Source organism: Ovis canadensis, chromosome 23, assembly GCF_042477335.2.
Source record: "Ovis canadensis isolate MfBH-ARS-UI-01 breed Bighorn chromosome 23, ARS-UI_OviCan_v2, whole genome shotgun sequence".
NCBI lineage: Eukaryota > Metazoa > Chordata > Mammalia > Artiodactyla > Bovidae > Ovis > Ovis canadensis.
This window is the reverse complement of record NC_091267.1, coordinates 34,474,782-34,492,201: the sequence shown is the minus strand read 5'-3', so window position 1 is coordinate 34,492,201 and position 17,420 is coordinate 34,474,782. Positions and strand designations below refer to the sequence as shown.

The following is a 17,420-nucleotide window of genomic DNA, read 5'->3' as shown; positions in this document are numbered from 1 at the left end:
GTCAGCTCCAGAAAGGGGCTTGGGTGCTTCAAGCCCCATCATTGGTTTTTAGAGGAAATTGAAATCCCTAGGTAATCAGATCATTGGGACAAAAAAAGCTATTATGTAAGCTATTATGTAAGAGACAGGCGGCTCATTCGTCCACACCTGTCTGTGTCCTGAGCCAGGCTCCTGTGACTACCACGTGCCATGTGGTCCTTGGCACCTGTGTGCACACACACAAGCGTGTACATATGTAGCTTAATAAGAACAACAAAGGTGGACTTTTGTAGTAATTCCTGTTTACGTGTGTGCTCAGTCACTCAGTCGTGTCCGACTCTTTGTGACTCCTATGGACTATAGCCCACCAGACTCCTATGTCTGTGGAATTTTCCAGGCAAGAATACTGGAGTGGGTTGCTATTTCCTACTCCGGGGGATTTTCCTGACCCAGGGATCAAACCTGCGTCTCTTGTGTCTCCTGCATTGGCAGGTGGATTCTTTACCACTGCGTCACGAGGGCTTCCCAATTCCTGTTTATCGTCATCGGCAAAAACAGACAATGGTGTTCCCTTGCTGAGGTCCATCCTGCCCTGTTTGGGGGCAGAAACGTGATGCGTGGTCCCTGGGTGTTCACTGAGTTTTCCCAGCACTGAGGGACCCTCTTTCTTAGGTGCCCGGAGCCCTGGAGGGATCAGGTTTGTGGTTTTTTGGAATTTTTGGTGTGGAAGAAGAGGTGGCTTGATGCAGCTCTGGTTCCATCAACTGGTTTAGTGAAAAGCTGACAAGTGGTAGGGGGTAGGAAGAACAGGTGATCAAAGATAAGAGAAACAGCCTGTGATTAATACGTGGTGAGCATCCCTGGTTCTATTTTCAAGTTTGATGGATGCTCTTGTATACATACTGATGCTGATAGCTTTTAGACATAAAACTTTCCCTTTCATAAAGCGCAAGGGAGGTCTTATCACCTGGAGGGTAAATCCAGAATCAAAGGATATCAGGACTGGGGCTTGCTAACCCTCTCCTGTCCCACAGGGACCCTGCGGTTGTCACTGGTCCTGGGAACTGCACATAGTCCAAAGCTGGACTTGGTTATTGTGGTCCCTGGCTTCTTCTGGCTGTCCACTGTTTGGAGGAGATTGGGATAGAGACACGGACCCCTTTCTCTCCCCCAGAGCCTTTCAGTTCTATCTCCAGGGAAGGCTCCAGTATGCTCAAAGATTTCCCCCGAAACTTAAAAGTTTTTTTATTAATGTGCAATGAAGGGCAAAAATCATAAGTACATAGTTCAGTGAATGTTTACAGATGTCTGTATACCCATGGAGCCGCCGCCTCGATCGAGCAGTGAACATTTCTAGTGCCCCAGGCCCCTTCCTCACGCCCCGTCTCAGTCAACCCTGTGGACATCCCTAGTATGGCTTCTTTCACTCTAGAACAGGGGTCCCCAACCTCCAGGGTCTAATGCCTGATGATCTGAGGTGGAGCTGATTTAATAATAATAGAAATAAAGCGCATGATAAATGTAATGCCCTTGAATCATCCCGAACCCCCCCACCAACCCTCATCCAGGAAAAAATTGTCTTCCATGCAGCCAGTCCCTGGTGCCAAAAGGGTTGAACTCAACTTAATGGGCTTATACTGTGTGCTTGTCTGCTGAAGTCTTCAGATGCTTTTTCAGTGCTTTTTTACCTTAGGGGATGGGATGCATGGCGGTACAGGTAGCCTTTTCATGGTACCTTTGGAGAAGGGAAAGGCTACCCACTCTGGTATTCTGGCCTGGAGAATTCCATGGACTGTATAGTCCATGGGGTCGCAAAGAGTCAGACACAACTGAGGGACCTTCATTCATTCATTTGTAGTAGTAAACAAAAATTTTAAACAGGAAAATTACATAAATAATATACACCTAGTTAAAGCTGCAAACAGGATGGAAGTTAGGAAATAACGTTTTTTAATTGAGATGCAGTTGACAGGCAACATTATATTAGTTTCAGGTGTACCACACGATCCCATATTTGTATACAGTGAGAAATGGTCACAATAATTCTAGTTAACATCTGTCACCACACATAGCTGTAAAAATTTTTTCTTGTGATGAGTACTTTTAAATTTTATTCTCTTAGCACTTTTAAAATAGGCAATACCGTATTTTTTTAGACAATGCACTATTATTAACTATAGTTGCCATACTGTACATTACACCCACATGACTTGTTTATAACTGGAAGTTTGTACCTTGCGACCCCCTTCACCCATTCTACCCACCTCTCACCTCTGGTAACCAGCAACCTGTTCTCCGTAGAAAATACATATTAAAACCTCCCATGTATATACTCTATCCAGCTTTATGATGGTCTAATATCCAAAAATATCCAAAAAGAGTGTGAGCTCTTGGTACTTTTTAGGTCCTTGGTAATTAAGCCTGTTGATATTCTTTAAATGCCCTGTCCTGACTCACCTTGTAGAACTGGTATTTTCTCACAAGTTTATCCACTTGACCCCTCCCTGTTCACTGGGTTTACCAAAGTTCTTCATCGCGTCAGCAAGGACTGACTCACTCATTGCACTGCCTCTTGTGAGCTTCTTCATTGGAGGTGGGACCATATTCTAGGGGAGATCCTGGAGGTCTGACCACAGCTGTGTGTCTTTTAGCCTTGCACTCATGATAAAAGCTTCTTCTGATCATCTAAGCCTCAGGACACAGTACAGCTGATGAACTCAGGCATTGAATGGCAGGAATGTTGACTTACTACGGTAGTGCAATTATCAATGCCTCCGCTTTTCTCTTTCTGGTGTGTCTTACACAGTTGTGAGAATGGCAAAGAATTATTCCCAATGAACAATCTCATCTCACGTTTCCGTGCCAATATTATTACCAATGGAACAAGGGCTTTTGAAGAAGAGAAATGGGATGAAATTTCAGTTGGTTCCTTGCGTTTCCAGGTAAGTTCCGAGAAGTCCTATTATCTTTCCTTAAGAGTTGTCAGTGGGAATTGACCTCAACCTTTGGCTGGGATAGTAGCCGGTAGAAGGGAGTCCCACCTTTGGGGTTGACTCTTACCCACAAAACCTCAGCAGGAGGGTATGTGACATCTGCATCCTGGGCCACCCTTTGGAATGATCCATCCATCCTTCCTTCAAGGGGGTGCCAGTTTCACGTGGGGAAGAGAGAATGTACAGGTGATGGAGGTACAGACCTCGTCGCTATGTCTAGACTAGCTATGTCTTGGAATGCTTGTGTCAGTGAGAACTTCCTCCTCTTGAAACTTGCTGTCTGGAGCTCCGGGAGGACGTCCAGATGCTTCATGGTCCTTCAGCGCCCAGGGCGGCTGTACTTCTCCTCCCGCTCTTGCTTCTGGCCTCACTGGAAGCCGGAGAGGAGCTTGCAGTCAAAGGATGAAGCACCAAGTTGTCCTGCCTCCCCAGGCTTTGGGGTCCCCAAACGCAAAGTCTTCAGCTGACATCTGCATTCCTCATGAGAGTGGGTAAGGCCCCCGAGCCCCGAGCCCCGTGGCTGCTCCCATCTCCCTGAGGTCGGCACCCCCTCCTCCTCTGCCTGTCCTGTGGACCTTCTCTCCATCCCCTCAACAAGCCAAGATGCCTGCCTCAGCACCTTGCCCTTGCTGTCCCCTCTGCCTGGCGCACATCTGCAGCTCCTTCAGGTCTAGCTCAGATGTTACCTCCTTGGGAAGGCTGTTTCTGACCCACCGTGGGGGTCATGCTCCGCACAGTGTCCGCTTATTTCCCCAGAGTGTAGGAGAGTGGGGCCAAGTCTATTTATTCCCCACCGTCCACCTAGGGCCTAGAACAGTCCTGACCCAGAGTCAGTGTGCCACGGTTGCTGACGAAATGAATGGCCGGGACAGCCAAGGAAGAGCTGGGGCCAGAAGGACGGGTCCTCTGCGCAGAGCAGCTCTAACTCCCGGGAAAGCAGGAAGCAGTAATTTAATCTCCAATGGCAGGTTTCAGAGTTCTGCAGGTGGTGTGTGTGCTGTGCGTGCTCAGTTGCTCAGTCGTGTCTGACTCTCTGTGACCCTGTAGACTGTAGCCCACCAGGCACCTCTGTCCATGGGATTCTCCAGGCAAGAATACTGGAGTGGGTTGCCATGCCCTCCTCCAGGGGATCTTCCCAACCCAGGGATGGAATCCAGGTCCTTATGTCTCCTGCGTTGGCAGGTGGGTGCTTTACCACCAGCGCCACCTGGGAAGCCCTGCAGGTGCAATAAACTGCCTGGCACACACACACAAACGCCCCAAAGAGCTTTCCTGTCCGTTTACCTCTCCAAATTCCTCTTACGCTGGAAGCTGCTCCCCCTTGAAAAAGCCGTCTCTTTTCTCTCCCACAGGCCTCTCTCTGCGCCAGCCTTCCTGCCGTCCCCCTCATCCCTCCATCCTGACTTCCTCCTCTTCATTTTCTATTGCTGTGTCCTTGCCATGCTGTAAAAGCACCCCCTCTGACATATCCTGCCTGGGCCAGGGTAAACACTCAATATATGATAGATGGAGAGAGAGGGAGAAAGAAAGGAAGAGAAGAAGGAAAAGGAAAGAGAAGAACTACAACTAGGCTAGGATCGCTGTCAGAAACTTACTTTGTAACAGGTAAGCTGTGAGATACATGGGGACATGCATATAAGAAACACTTTAAAAAAGCTCTCTCAGATGCTTTGCTTTCGTTAGGTCATGATACTTAATAAACATCAATTAATGAAAGTCAAAATATACATGCCCTTTGACCCAATAAATTTACTTGTAGAAGTATATCCCACAAAAAATAGTCTTACAAATAGGTGAAGATATACTACAAAATTACTAAGTGCAATACTTTGTAAATATAAAAATTGGAAAATATCCTAAATATCCATAAGAGGGAGGTTGAATAAATTAGGTTACATCCATACAATGTTGTCCTATGCAGGTGTTAAAAAATATAAGCTATAGTTAATACTGTGTCTTTCAAAAAGTAAATGCTAAATGAGGAACCTGGGATTAATGGATACACACTGACATATATAAAAGAGATAAACAACCAGGACCTACTGGATAGCACAGGGAACCATGCTCAGTATCTTATAAACTGTAATGAGTTTTTTTTTTCAGATGACTTTGCTGTATACCTGAAATGTCATAAATCAACTATACTTCAATTATAACAAATTTTTTAAGTAAATGCTTAGGAGATGTTTGTGGGTGGTAATACTCAGTGCAGAAGCAGTTACAATGCAAAAAGATCCAGCACATCTCTTTTGGAAAGCAGTTTCTCACTGGGTATCATCAAGTCATAAGAGCTTTATACGTATTGACTTTATAACCTCATTTTGAGAGATTTAGCCTAAAAGATTCAAACATGAGAGAGTTGTGTGAATTAACACGTTTATGGCAATATTACTGATCAAGCAAGGCATGAAAAACCATGCACTTGGCGTCAAAGGAGAAGAGCTGAGTGCATCCATGCACAGGAATGCCAGGCCTTGGTGCAAACTGCAGTGTTTCACAGGGGCACCTGTGGTTGCGTGAGCTACTTGCCCAAGTCTCAAGTGGTCTGTGGCCATCACAGTAGCACAGGGTGTGTGGCTGGCCATCTCCTCCCAATATGTCCTGCAATCAGTGCTTTGCTCCCTGGAGGAAGCCCCACACCCCCTGATAACCACCTGCGAGTCACAACCACTCTTTACGTGTTCTACAAAACCCTGCTGCAGGGGTCTTTCAGCTGGCAAACACGTGTGGGTGATTCCCTAGTGAGCGTTGGGAAGAGGCGGCACTCTTGGCTCCTTGCAGTTGGAGCATTTCTCTCTGAGTCTGAAATTGGCTGCTTACAACCATTCCTCTAGGACCCAGATTCCTCCCTGCAGAGTGGGACAGCTGGGTCAGTTTCATGACAACACTGTCTTTTCCCTTCTCACCGCCCAGGTTTTGGGACCTTGTCACAGATGTCAGATGATTTGCATCGATCAGCAAACTGGACAACGAAACCAAGATGTTTTCCAAAAGCTTTCTGAGAGGCGAGAGAGAAAGGTAAGCATGATTGCTAAATACGACACCCCATCTTAAGATCCTGATGCGTTGTCTACACTGAAACGAATCCTTAAAAATGCTGAGTAATTTTTAGAAGTGGGAGAACATTCTAAGGCTGATAGGCTACCATCAAGGTTCAGACTTTGTCTGTGACATGATCTTACCTTTCTTTTCTATTCATTTCCTCACTTTTTAAAAACATTGTGTTTTTAATTGGAGGATAATTGCTTTATAATGTTGTGTTGGTCTCTGCCGTACAACAGCATGAATCAGTCATAAGTATACATACATTCTCTCCCTCAGGAATCTCCTTTCCACCCTCCACCCCCTCCCACCCCTCTAGGTCTCACTTTTTAAAAATTACATATATTTTTGAAAGATGGCGGAGGAATAGGACGGGAAGATCACGTTCTCCCTCACTAATTCCTCAAAAGAACATTTCAACCCCGAGCAAACTCCACAAAACAACTTCTGTAGGCTGGCAGAGGACATCAGGCAACCAGAAAAGCAGACCATTGTCTTCAAAAACAGCATCCCCCCTCCCCACAGCGCGACTGAACTAGTGAGCCTAAAAACCAGCAAACAGAAGACGTTAAACAGAGGGAACCACCTTGGAAGTGAGCCCACACGGCCCATAACATCAGAGAAGAGCCAGATATATTTTTAATTTTTTAATATTTTTAAAATCATTCTTTTTTTTTTTTTTGCCTTTTGCATTTTTTTTTCTTTTTTTTCCGAGCTTTTTTTTAATTGTTAAATCTTCTATTTCTCCTCTAATTTTTATTTCTATAACCTAGTACTACTATTTTTTTAAAAAAAAGACTTTTTTTTTTTTTTTTTTAAGGCAAACACCATATATACTCTTTGGATGGTTGTTGGTGTTTTGTTTTGTGTTGTTTTTGTTTGTTTGTTTTTTAATAATTCTTTTTTTTTTCTTTCTTCCTTTTTCCTTCTGCTTTTCTTTAATATTGTATCTTTGAAAATCCAACCTCTACTCTAGATTTTTAATCTTTGCTCTTAGGTTTATGTTGTCAATTTTGTACATTTAAAAACCCAAACTTCACTACCCAAGTTTACCTGAGAGCGAGATTACTGGCTTGTCCACTCTCTCCTCCTCTGGCCTCTCCTTTTTCTCCACCAGGTGGCCTCTGTCTCTTTTCTCCCCCATCTCTTCTCTATCCAACTCTGTGAATCTCTGTGTGTTCCAGACGGTAGAGAGCACCTAAGGAACTGGTTACTGGCAGGATTTGTCTCTCTCCTACTCATTCCTCTCTCTTATCCTCCTGGTCACCTCTGTCTACTTCCTCCCTCTCCTCTTCCCTGTATAACTCTGTAAATACCTCTGAGCGGTCCAGACTATAGAGCGCACATAAGGAAGTGACTACTGGCTAGCTTGCTCTCTCCTCTCTTGATCTCACCACATCTCATTCCAGTTACCTCTAACTACCCCCTCCATCTTCTCTTCTCCTTGTAACTCAGTGAACCTCTCTGAGTGTCCCTCAAGGTGGAGAAACTTTTCATCTTTAACCTAGATGTTTTATCATCGGTGCTGTATAGATGGAGAAGTCTAGAGGCTACTGTGAAAATAAAACTGAAAACCAGAAGCAGGAAGCTTAAACCCAAAGCCTGAAAACATTAGAGAACTCTTGAATTCAGGGAACATTAAGCAATAGGAGCTCATCAAAAGCCTTCATACCTACACTGAAACCAAGCTCCACCCAAGGGCCAACAAGTTCCAAAACAAGACATACCACTCAAATTCTCCAGCAACACAGGAACACTCCCCTGAGCCTCAATATACAGGCAGCTCAAAATTATCCCAAAACCTTTGATGTCTCATAACCCATTACGGGTCACTCCACTGCACTCCAGAGAGAAGAAACCCAGCTCCACCCACCAAAACTCCAACACAAGCCTCCCTAACCAGGAAACCTTGACAAGCCACTGATAGAACCCCACCCAAAGTGAGGAAGCTCCATAATAAAGAGAACTCCACAAATTATCAGAATATAAAAAGGCCACCCCAAACGCAGCAATATAACCAAGATGAAGAGACAGAGGAATACTCAGCAGGCAAAGGAACAGGAGAGTTGCCCACCAAATCAAACAAAAGAGGAAGAAGTAGGGAATCTACCGGAGAAGGAATTCCGAATATTGATAGTGAAAATGATCCAAAATCTTGAAATCAAAATGGAAACACAGATAAATAGCCTAGAGACAAGGATTGAGAAGATGCAAGAAAGGTTTAACAAGGACCTAGAAGAAATAAAAAAGAGTCAAAATATAATGAATAACACAATAAATGAGATCAGAAACACTCTGGAGGCAACAAATAGTAGAATAACGGAGGCAGAAGATAGGATTAGTGAAATAGAAGATAGAATGGTAGAAATAAATGAATCAGAGAGGAAACAAGAAAAACGAATTAAAAGAAACGAGGACAATCTCAGAGACCTCCAGGACAATATGAAACACTCCAACATTCGAATTATAGGAGTCCCAGAAGAAGAAGACAGAAAGAAAGATCATGAGAAAATCCTTGAGGAGATAATAGTTGAAAACTTCCCTAAAATGGGGAAGGAAATAATCACCCAAGTCCAAGAAACACAGAGAGTCCCAAATAGGATAAACCCAAGGCGGAACACCCCAAGACACATATTAATCAAATTAACAAATATCAAACACAAAGAACAAATATTAAAAGCAGCAAGGGAAAAACAACAAATAACACACAAGGGGATTCCCATAAGGATAACAGCTGATCTGTCAATAGAAACTCTTCAGGCCAGGAGGGAATGGCAAGACATACTTAAAGTGATGAAAGACAATAACCTACAGCCCAGATTACTGTACCCAGCAAGGATCTCATTCAAATACGAAGGAGAAATCAAAAGCTTTACAGACAAGCAAAAGCTGAGAGAATTCAGCACCACCAAACCAGCTCTCCAACAAATTCTAAAGGATATCCTCTAGACAGGAAACATGAAAAGGGTGTATAAACCCGAACCCAAAACAATAAAGTAAATGGCAACGGGATCATACTTATCAATAATTACCTTAAACGTAAATGGTTTGAACGCCCCAACCAAAAGACAAAGACTGGCTGAATGGATACAAAAACAAGACCCCTCTATATGCTGCTTACAAGAGACCCACCTCAAAACAAGGGACACATACAGACTGAAAGTGAAGGGCTGGAAAAAGATATACCACGCAAATAGAGACCAAAAGAAAGCAGGAGTGGCAATACTCATATCCGATAAAATAGACTTTAAAACAAAGGCTGTGAAAAGAGACAAAGAAGGCCACTACATAATGATCAAAGGAACAATCCAAGAAGAAGATATAACAATTATAAATATATATGCACCCAATATAGGAGCACCACAATATGTAAGACAAATGCTAACAAGTATGAAAGGGGAAATCAACAATAACACAATAATAGTGGGAGACTTTAATACCCCACTCACACCTATGGACAGATCAACTAAACAGAAAATTAACAAAGAAACGCAAACTTTAAATGATACATTAGATCAGTTAGACCTAATTGATATCTATAGGACATTTCACCCCAAAACAACGAATTTCACCTTTTTTTCAAGTGCTCATGGAACCTTCTCCAGGATAGATCACATCCTGGGCCATAAATCTAAACTTGATAAATTCAAAAAAATCGAAATCATTCCAAGCATCTTTTCTGACCATAATGCATTAAGATTAGATCTCAATTACAGGAGAAAAACTATTAAAAATTCCAACATATGGAGGTTGAACAACACACTTCTGAATAACCAACAAATCACAGAAGAAATCAAAAAAGAAATCAAAATATGCATAGAAACTAATGAAAATGAAAACACAACAACCCAAAACCTGTGGGACACTATAAAAGCAGTGCTAAGAGGAAAGTTCATAGCAATACAGGCATACCTCAAGAAACAAGAAAAAAGTCAAATAAATAACCTAACTCTACAACTAAAGCAACTAGAAAAGGAAGAGTTGGAGAACCCCAGAGTGAGTAGAAGGAAAGAAATCGTAAAACTTAGGGCAGAAATAAATGCAAAAGAAACAAAAGAGACCATAGCAAAAATCAACAAAGCCAAAAGCTGGTTCTTTGAAAGGATAAATAAAATTGACAAACCATTAGCCAGACTCATCAAGAAGCAAAGAGAGAAAAATCAAATCAATAAAATTAGAAATGAAAATGGAGAGATCACAACAGACAACACAGAAATACAAAGGATCATAAGAGACTACTATCAGCAGTTGTATGCCAATAAAATGGACAACGTGGAAGAAATGGACAAATTCTTAGAAAAGTACAATTTTCCAAAACTGAACCAGGAAGAAATAGAAAATCTTAACAGACCCATCACAAGCACGGAAATTGATACTGTAATCAGAAATCTTCCAGCAAACAAAAGCCCAGGTCCAGATGGCTTCACAGCTGAATTCTGCCAAAAATTTCTAGAAGAGCTAACACCTATCCTCCTCAAACTCTTCCAGAAAATTGCAGAGGAAGGTAAACTTCCAAACTCATTCTATGAGGCCACCATCACCCTAATACCAAAACCTGACAAAGATGTCACAAAAAAAGAAAACTACAGGCCAATATCTCTGATGAACATAGATGCAAAAATCCTCAACAAAATTCTAGCAATCAGAATCCAACAACACATTAAAAAGATCATACACCATGACCAAGTGGGCTTTATCCCAGGGATGCAAGGATTCTTCAATATCCGCAAATCAATCAATGTAATTCACCACATTAACAAATTGAAAAATAAAAACCATATGATTATCTCAATAGATGCAGAGAAGGCCTTTGACAAAATTCAACATCCATTTATGATAAAAACTCTCCAGAAAGCAGGAATAGAAGGAACATATCTCAACATAATAAAAGCTATCTATGACAAACCCACAGCAAACATTATCCTCAATGGTGAAAAATTGAAAGCATTTCCCCTAAAGTCAGGAACAAGACAAGGGTGTCCACTTTCACCGCTACTATTCAACATAGTTCTGGAAGTTTTGGCCACAGCAATCAGAGCAGAAAAAGAAATAAAAGGAATCCAAATTGGAAAAGAAGAAGTAAAACTCTCACTGTTTGCAGATGACATGATCCTCTACATGGAAAACCCTAAAGACTCCACCAGAAAATTACTAGAGCTCATCAATGAATATAGTAAAGTTGCAGGATATAAAATCAACACACAGAAATCCCTTGCATTCCTATACACGAATAATGAGAAAGTAGAAAAAGAAATTAAGGAAACAATTCCATTCACCATTGCAACGAAAAGAATAAAATACTTAGGAATATATCTACCTAAAGAAACTAAAGACCTATATATAGAAAACTATAAAACACTGATGAAAGAAATCAAAGAGGACACTAATAGATGGAGAAATATACCATGTTCATGGATTGGAAGAATCAATATAGTGAAAATGAGTATACTACCCAAAGCAATTTACAAATTCAATGCAATCCCTATCAAGCTACCAGCCACATTTTTCACAGAACTAGAACAAATAATTTCAAGATTTGTATGGAAATACAAAAAACCTCGAATAGCCAAAGCAATCTTGAGAAAGAAGAATGGAACTGGAGGAATCAACTTGCCTGACTTCAGGCTCTACTACAAAGCCACAGTCATCAAGACAGTATGGTACTGGCACAAAGACAGACATATAGATCAATGGAACAAAATAGAAAGCCCAGAGATAAATCCACACACATATGGACACCTTATCTTTGACAAAGGAGGCAAGAATATACAATGGAGTAAAGACAATCTCTTTAACAAGTGGTGCTGGGAAAACTGGTCAACCACTTGTAAAAGAATGAAACTAGATCACTTCCTAACACCGCACACAAAAATAAACTCAAAATGGATTAAAGATCTAAATGTAAGATCAGAAACTATAAAACTCCTAGAGGAGAACATAGGCAAAACACTCTCAGACATAAATCACAGCAGGATCCTCTATGATCCACCTCCCAGAATGCTGGAAATAAAAGCAACAATAAACAAATGGGATCTAATTAAAATTAAAAGCTTCTGCACAACAAAGGAAAATATAAGCAAGGTGAAAAGACAGCCTTCTGAATGGGAGAAAATAATAGCAAATGAAGCAACTGACAAACAACTAATCTCCAAAATATACAAGCAACTTCTGCAGCTCAACTCCAGAAAAATAAACGACCCAATCAAAAAATGGGCCAAAGAACTAAATAGACATTTCTCCAAAGAAGACATACGGATGGCTAACAAACACATGAAAAGATGCTCAACATCACTCATTATTAGAGAAATGCAAATCAAAACCACAATGAGGTACCACTTCACACCAGTCAGAATGGCTGCGATCCAAAAATCTGCAAGCAATAAATGCTGGAGAGGGTGTGGAGAAAAGGGAACCCTCCTACACTGTTGGTGGGAATGCAAACTAGTACAGCCACTATGGAGAACAGTGTGGAGATTCCTTAAAAAATTGCAAATAGAACTACCTTATGACCCAGCAATCCCACTTCTGGGCATACACACTGAGGAAACCAGAATTGAAAGAGACACATGTACCCCAATGTTCATCGCAGCACTGTTTATAATAGCCAGGACATGGAAACAACCTAGATGTCCATCAGCAGATGAATGGATAAGAAAGCTGTGGTACATATACACAATGGAGTATTACTCAGCCGTTAAAAAGAATTCATTTGAATCAGTTCTGATGAGATGGATGAAACTGGAGCCGATTATACAGAGTGAAGTAAGCCAGAAAGACAAACACCAATACAGTATACTAACACATATATATGGAATTTAGGAAGATGGCAATGACGACCCTGTATGCAAGACAGGGAAAGAGACACAGATGTGTATAACGGACTTTTGGACTCAGAGGGAGAGGGAGAGGGTGGGATGATTTGGGAGAATGACATTCTAACATGTATACTATCATGTGAATTGAATCGCCAGTCTATGTCTGACGCAGGATGCAGCATGCTTGGGGCTGGTGCATGGGGATGACCCAGAAAGATGTTATGGGGAGGGAGGTGGGAGGGGGGTTCATGTTTGGGAATGCATGTAAGAATTAAAGATTTTAAAATTAAAAAAAAAAAAATAAAATAAAAGTATACTTAATATGCTCAAAAAAAAATTACATATATTTTTAATGCTTTCAAATCTTATTGAAGAGATAAGGAGTATAGATAAGAAATATTTTTAAAAAAAGGAAAAGAAAGGGACTTCCCTGGTGGTCCTGGTTAAGACCCTGCACTTCCACTGCAGAGGGCACTGGTTCGATTCCTGGTCACGCTACTAAGATCCTGCATGCCACGCGGTGTGGCCAAAGCAGTGAGGGGCAGGGGGCGGGAAAGAAATAGTAACTAAAGTAGTTCTGTCATCTTATTTTCTTTGCCACAGAAATCTCATGAAGAAGACAGTGCGTTAGAGTGAACAGGATAGCTGCACAGGAAGATTGAATAAATTTCACTATATAAGTTTATAAGTCATATTCTTGAGGCTAAAATGACTAAGTGTTATTGTTGTGGAATTCAGATGATATGAAGCTGACTTTCTAACAGATTATTCATTAGGAAGACTCATTTAGTTCCGGGCTCACACTTTCTGTCAGGACTTTCTGTTTGCAAAGTATTCCAGGAAGCCAAGTAAGCAGTCAGGCTGCATGGAGCAATTCTTGAAAATTAACAGAAATAAGGCAAGTGTTTCCTGTCTTTTCAGTAACAGCCTGGCAAGTTAAGTGATGGTAAAATGTCTGCATTGTCCCTTGTGTTTTTCCAAAGCCAGTTTTTGTTTCACATTCATTGATCGACAAAACTTTCCTTTCAGATGTGGACAGGTGTGGTCTGCAGAGCTGTTGCACTTGAGTGTTAACACCGGTGTGTCTTTCTGCACAGGTTCAGCCGCCCGTGTCAACTGCGGGCATGGGGACCTTGAGTCTGCCTCAGGTTGTTAGGAGAGGGGATGGGTGGGCACAAATGCTATTAGACATGGAAATGGTATTTCTCAGTGTCACGATAATTCTTGTGCGCAAGTCTTTTATTCTCTCAAATTTTGGAATAAATTTAGATTTATAGAAAAATTGCAAAGAAAGTACAGAGAACTCCCATGTACTCCTCACCGACATGTACACAAATACTAAGGAGTTGATTTGGTTCCAGTCCCTAGCCTGGGGCCTGGTGGTAGCCAACTGCTATAATCTCAGGAATGAGCAGACCTAGGAGCACGTCTCATATTCCAAAGGGTTGCTCACTCTTTGGAGCAGCTCTACTGGCTCACTCACACTGATGGCAAACCTTGAGCAACTCACACAGCTCTTTATTTTGGACCTTCCATCTTTATTCCAGAAAATTTGGAGAACTTAGTGCATATCAGTTCAGTTCAGTCGCTCAGTCGTGTCCGACTCTTTGCGACCCCATGAATCGCAGCACGCCAGGCCTCCCTGTCCATCACCAACTCCCGGAGTTCACTCAGACTCATGTCCATCAAGTCAGTGATGCCATCCAGCCATCTCATCCTCGGTCGTCCCCTTCTCCTCCTGCCCCCAATCCCTCCCAGCATCAGAGTCTTTGCCAATGAGTCAACTCTTTGCATGAGGTGGCCAAAGTACTGGAGTTTCAGCTTTAGCATCATTCCTTCCAAAGAAATCCCAGGGCTGATCTCCTTCAGAATGGACTGGTTGGATCTCCTTGCAGTCCAAGGGACTCTCAAGAGTCTTCTCCAACACCACAGTTCAAAATCATCAATTCTTCGGCGCTCAGCCTTCTTCACAGGCCAACTCTCACATCCATACATGACCACAGGAAAAACCATAGCCTTGACTAGACGGACCTTTGTTGGCAAAGTAACGTCTCTGCTTTTGAATATGCTCTCTAGGTTGGTCATAACTTTCCTTCCAAGGAGTAAGCATCTTTTATTTTCATGGCTGCAATCACCATCTGCAGTGATTTTGGAACCAGAAAATAAAGTCTGACACTGTTTCCACTGTTTCCTCATCTATTTCCCATGAAGTGATGGGACCAGATGCCATAATCTTAGTTTTCTGAATGTTGAGATTTAAGCCAAGTTTTTCACTCTCCTCTTTCACTTTCATCAAGAGGCTCTTTAGTTCCTTTTCACTTTCTGCCGTAAGGGTGGTGTCATCTGCATATCTGAGGTTATTGATATTTCTCCTGGCAATCTTGATTCCAGCTTGTGCTTCTTCCAGCCCAGCGTTTCTCATGATGTACTCTGCATAGAAGTTAAATAAGCAGGGTGACAATATACAGCCTTGACGTACTCCTTTTCCTATTTGGAACCAGTCTGTTGTTCCATGTCCAGTTCTAACTGTTGCATATCATATGTTCTAACTAGTGCATATCACACACTAGTGCATATCACACATTCTTATAGAAAATGCAGAGTTTTGCCCATATTTTCACAAAATGGCTTTTGCATCAGGGAACAGAGCAGAAATCAGCCTGACAGTGGGTCAGAAGCCCAGAGCAGGAGAAAGCCCTCCTGTGGGAAACTCAGGGGATACAGGAAGGAAGAAAGATGAAAGGTCCAGCAATGAAAAGGTGTGGAAGACTATTAGGAAAAAACTCTTTGGAATGAGAACCTGTGGTGTCATGGGCTATTGGGATTCTCCCTGTTTTGCTTTTTTAAATTTATTTGTTTTTACTTTCGGCTGCGCTGGGTCTTTGTTGCTGCACGTGGGGGCTGCTCTCTGGTGTGGTACACAGGCTTCTCCTTGCAGGGCCTTCCCTTGTTGCAGAGTATGGGCTCAGTAGTTGTGACGCGTGGGCTTAGTTGCCCGGCAGCACCTGGAAGCCTCCTGGACCAGGGATGGGACCCATGTTCCCTGCGCTGGCAGGTGGATTCTTTGCCACTGGACCACCAGGGAAGTCCAGGATTCTCCCTGTTTCTCGCTACTTCTACTACATGACGGACAGGACATATCAAGTCTCAGGACCTGTCTTTAAAGACCTGATTTAATTTTAGTGGAATGTTATCATTTGCAAAATTATTTTAACTGCTAAAATAACCTGTCTTGTTGTTGTTGCTGTTTTGTTCACAGGTGAAATTTGGAGTGTACCTGATGCATACATCTTTGGATTTATCTTCTCCATGTTACCTCTCTGTAGGATCTCAGGTGCTCCCTCTGCTGAAAGAAAACATAGAACACCATGATATACCTGCTACCGAGAAATCTCAGGATGCTATCTCCTAAATTTTTTTCAGAATATTAAAATTTCTCTTTTACCCTCTTCATTCTTTTTTTCTTCCAGTTTTATGGAGATATAATTGACATACAGCACTATGTAAGTTTAAGATATACAGCACAATGATTTGACTTACATACATCCTGAAATGATTACCACATACGTTCAGTGTGTGTGTGTTTAGTTACTCAGTCATATCCGATTCTTTGTGACCCCATGGACCATAGCCTGCCAGGCTCCTCTGTCCATGGACCATAGCCTTCCAGGCTCCTCTGTCCATGGATTCTCCAGGCAAGAATACTGGAGTGGGTTGCCATTTCCTTCTCCAGGGGATCTTCCCAACCTAGAGATTCGAACCTGGGTCTCTTGCGCATTGGCAGGCCGGCTCTTTACCACTGCGCCACCTAGGAAGCCCCAAGTTCAGTGCACCGTCTTATGTAGATGTATTGGGCTGGCCAAAAGTTTTGTTCATTTTTTCCATAAGATGGTGCTAGTAGAACTTAGTTGTCTAGCTTCATTTGAAACAATTTTATTAGATTAAAATATTGTGACTGCTGTCATATCAACATGCATTAAAAAAATAAAAATTAGTGAATTTTTGTATTGCTATTTTAATATTAAAGATGAAGAAAAGCAACATTCTTGGCATAATATGCTGTATTATTTCAAGAAAGGTAAAAATGCAACTGAAATGCAGAAAAAGATGTGTGCAGTGTGTGGGGAAGGTGCTGTGATGGATGGAATGTGTGAAAAGCGGTTTGCAAAGTTTCATGCTGGAGATTTCTCACTGGACAATAGGCCACAGTCAGGTAGACCAGTTGATGTTGATGGTGATCAAACTGAGACATTAATTGAGAACAAGCACTGTTATACCACACGGTACATAGCTGACAAACTCAAAATACCCAAACCAAGTGCTGAAAATTATTTGCACCGATTGTTATGTTAATTGTTTTGATGTTTCAATTCCACATAAGTTAGGCGAAACAAACCTTGACGGTATTTCCACATGCGATTCTCTACTGAAATGTAAAGAAAACTGTTCTGTTTGGAAAACAAATTGTGACAGGCCATGAAAAGTAGATACTATGCAATAATGTGGAACAGAAGAGATCATGGGACAAGTGAAATGAACCACCACCAACCACACCAAAGTCCGGTCTTCTTCCAAAGAAGAAGATGATGTA

General features: G+C 41.9%; 1 protein-coding gene across 1 annotated transcript in view; it reads left to right on the top strand.

The window, feature by feature from the left end:
- MOCOS (molybdenum cofactor sulfurase) overlaps window positions 1–16,870 on the top strand; it is a 63,479-nt gene extending 46,609 nt beyond the window's left edge. Inside the window, exons 13-15 of the mRNA XM_069568683.1 lie at window positions 2,786–2,921; window positions 5,886–5,990; window positions 16,089–16,870. Of these exons, the coding sequence (XP_069424784.1) occupies window positions 2,786–2,921; window positions 5,886–5,990; window positions 16,089–16,241 (394 nt within the window). The 3' untranslated portion in view covers window positions 16,242–16,870. The remainder of the gene's footprint in view (window positions 1–2,785; window positions 2,922–5,885; window positions 5,991–16,088) is intronic.
- The last annotated feature ends 550 nt before the right edge of the window (window positions 16,871–17,420 follow it).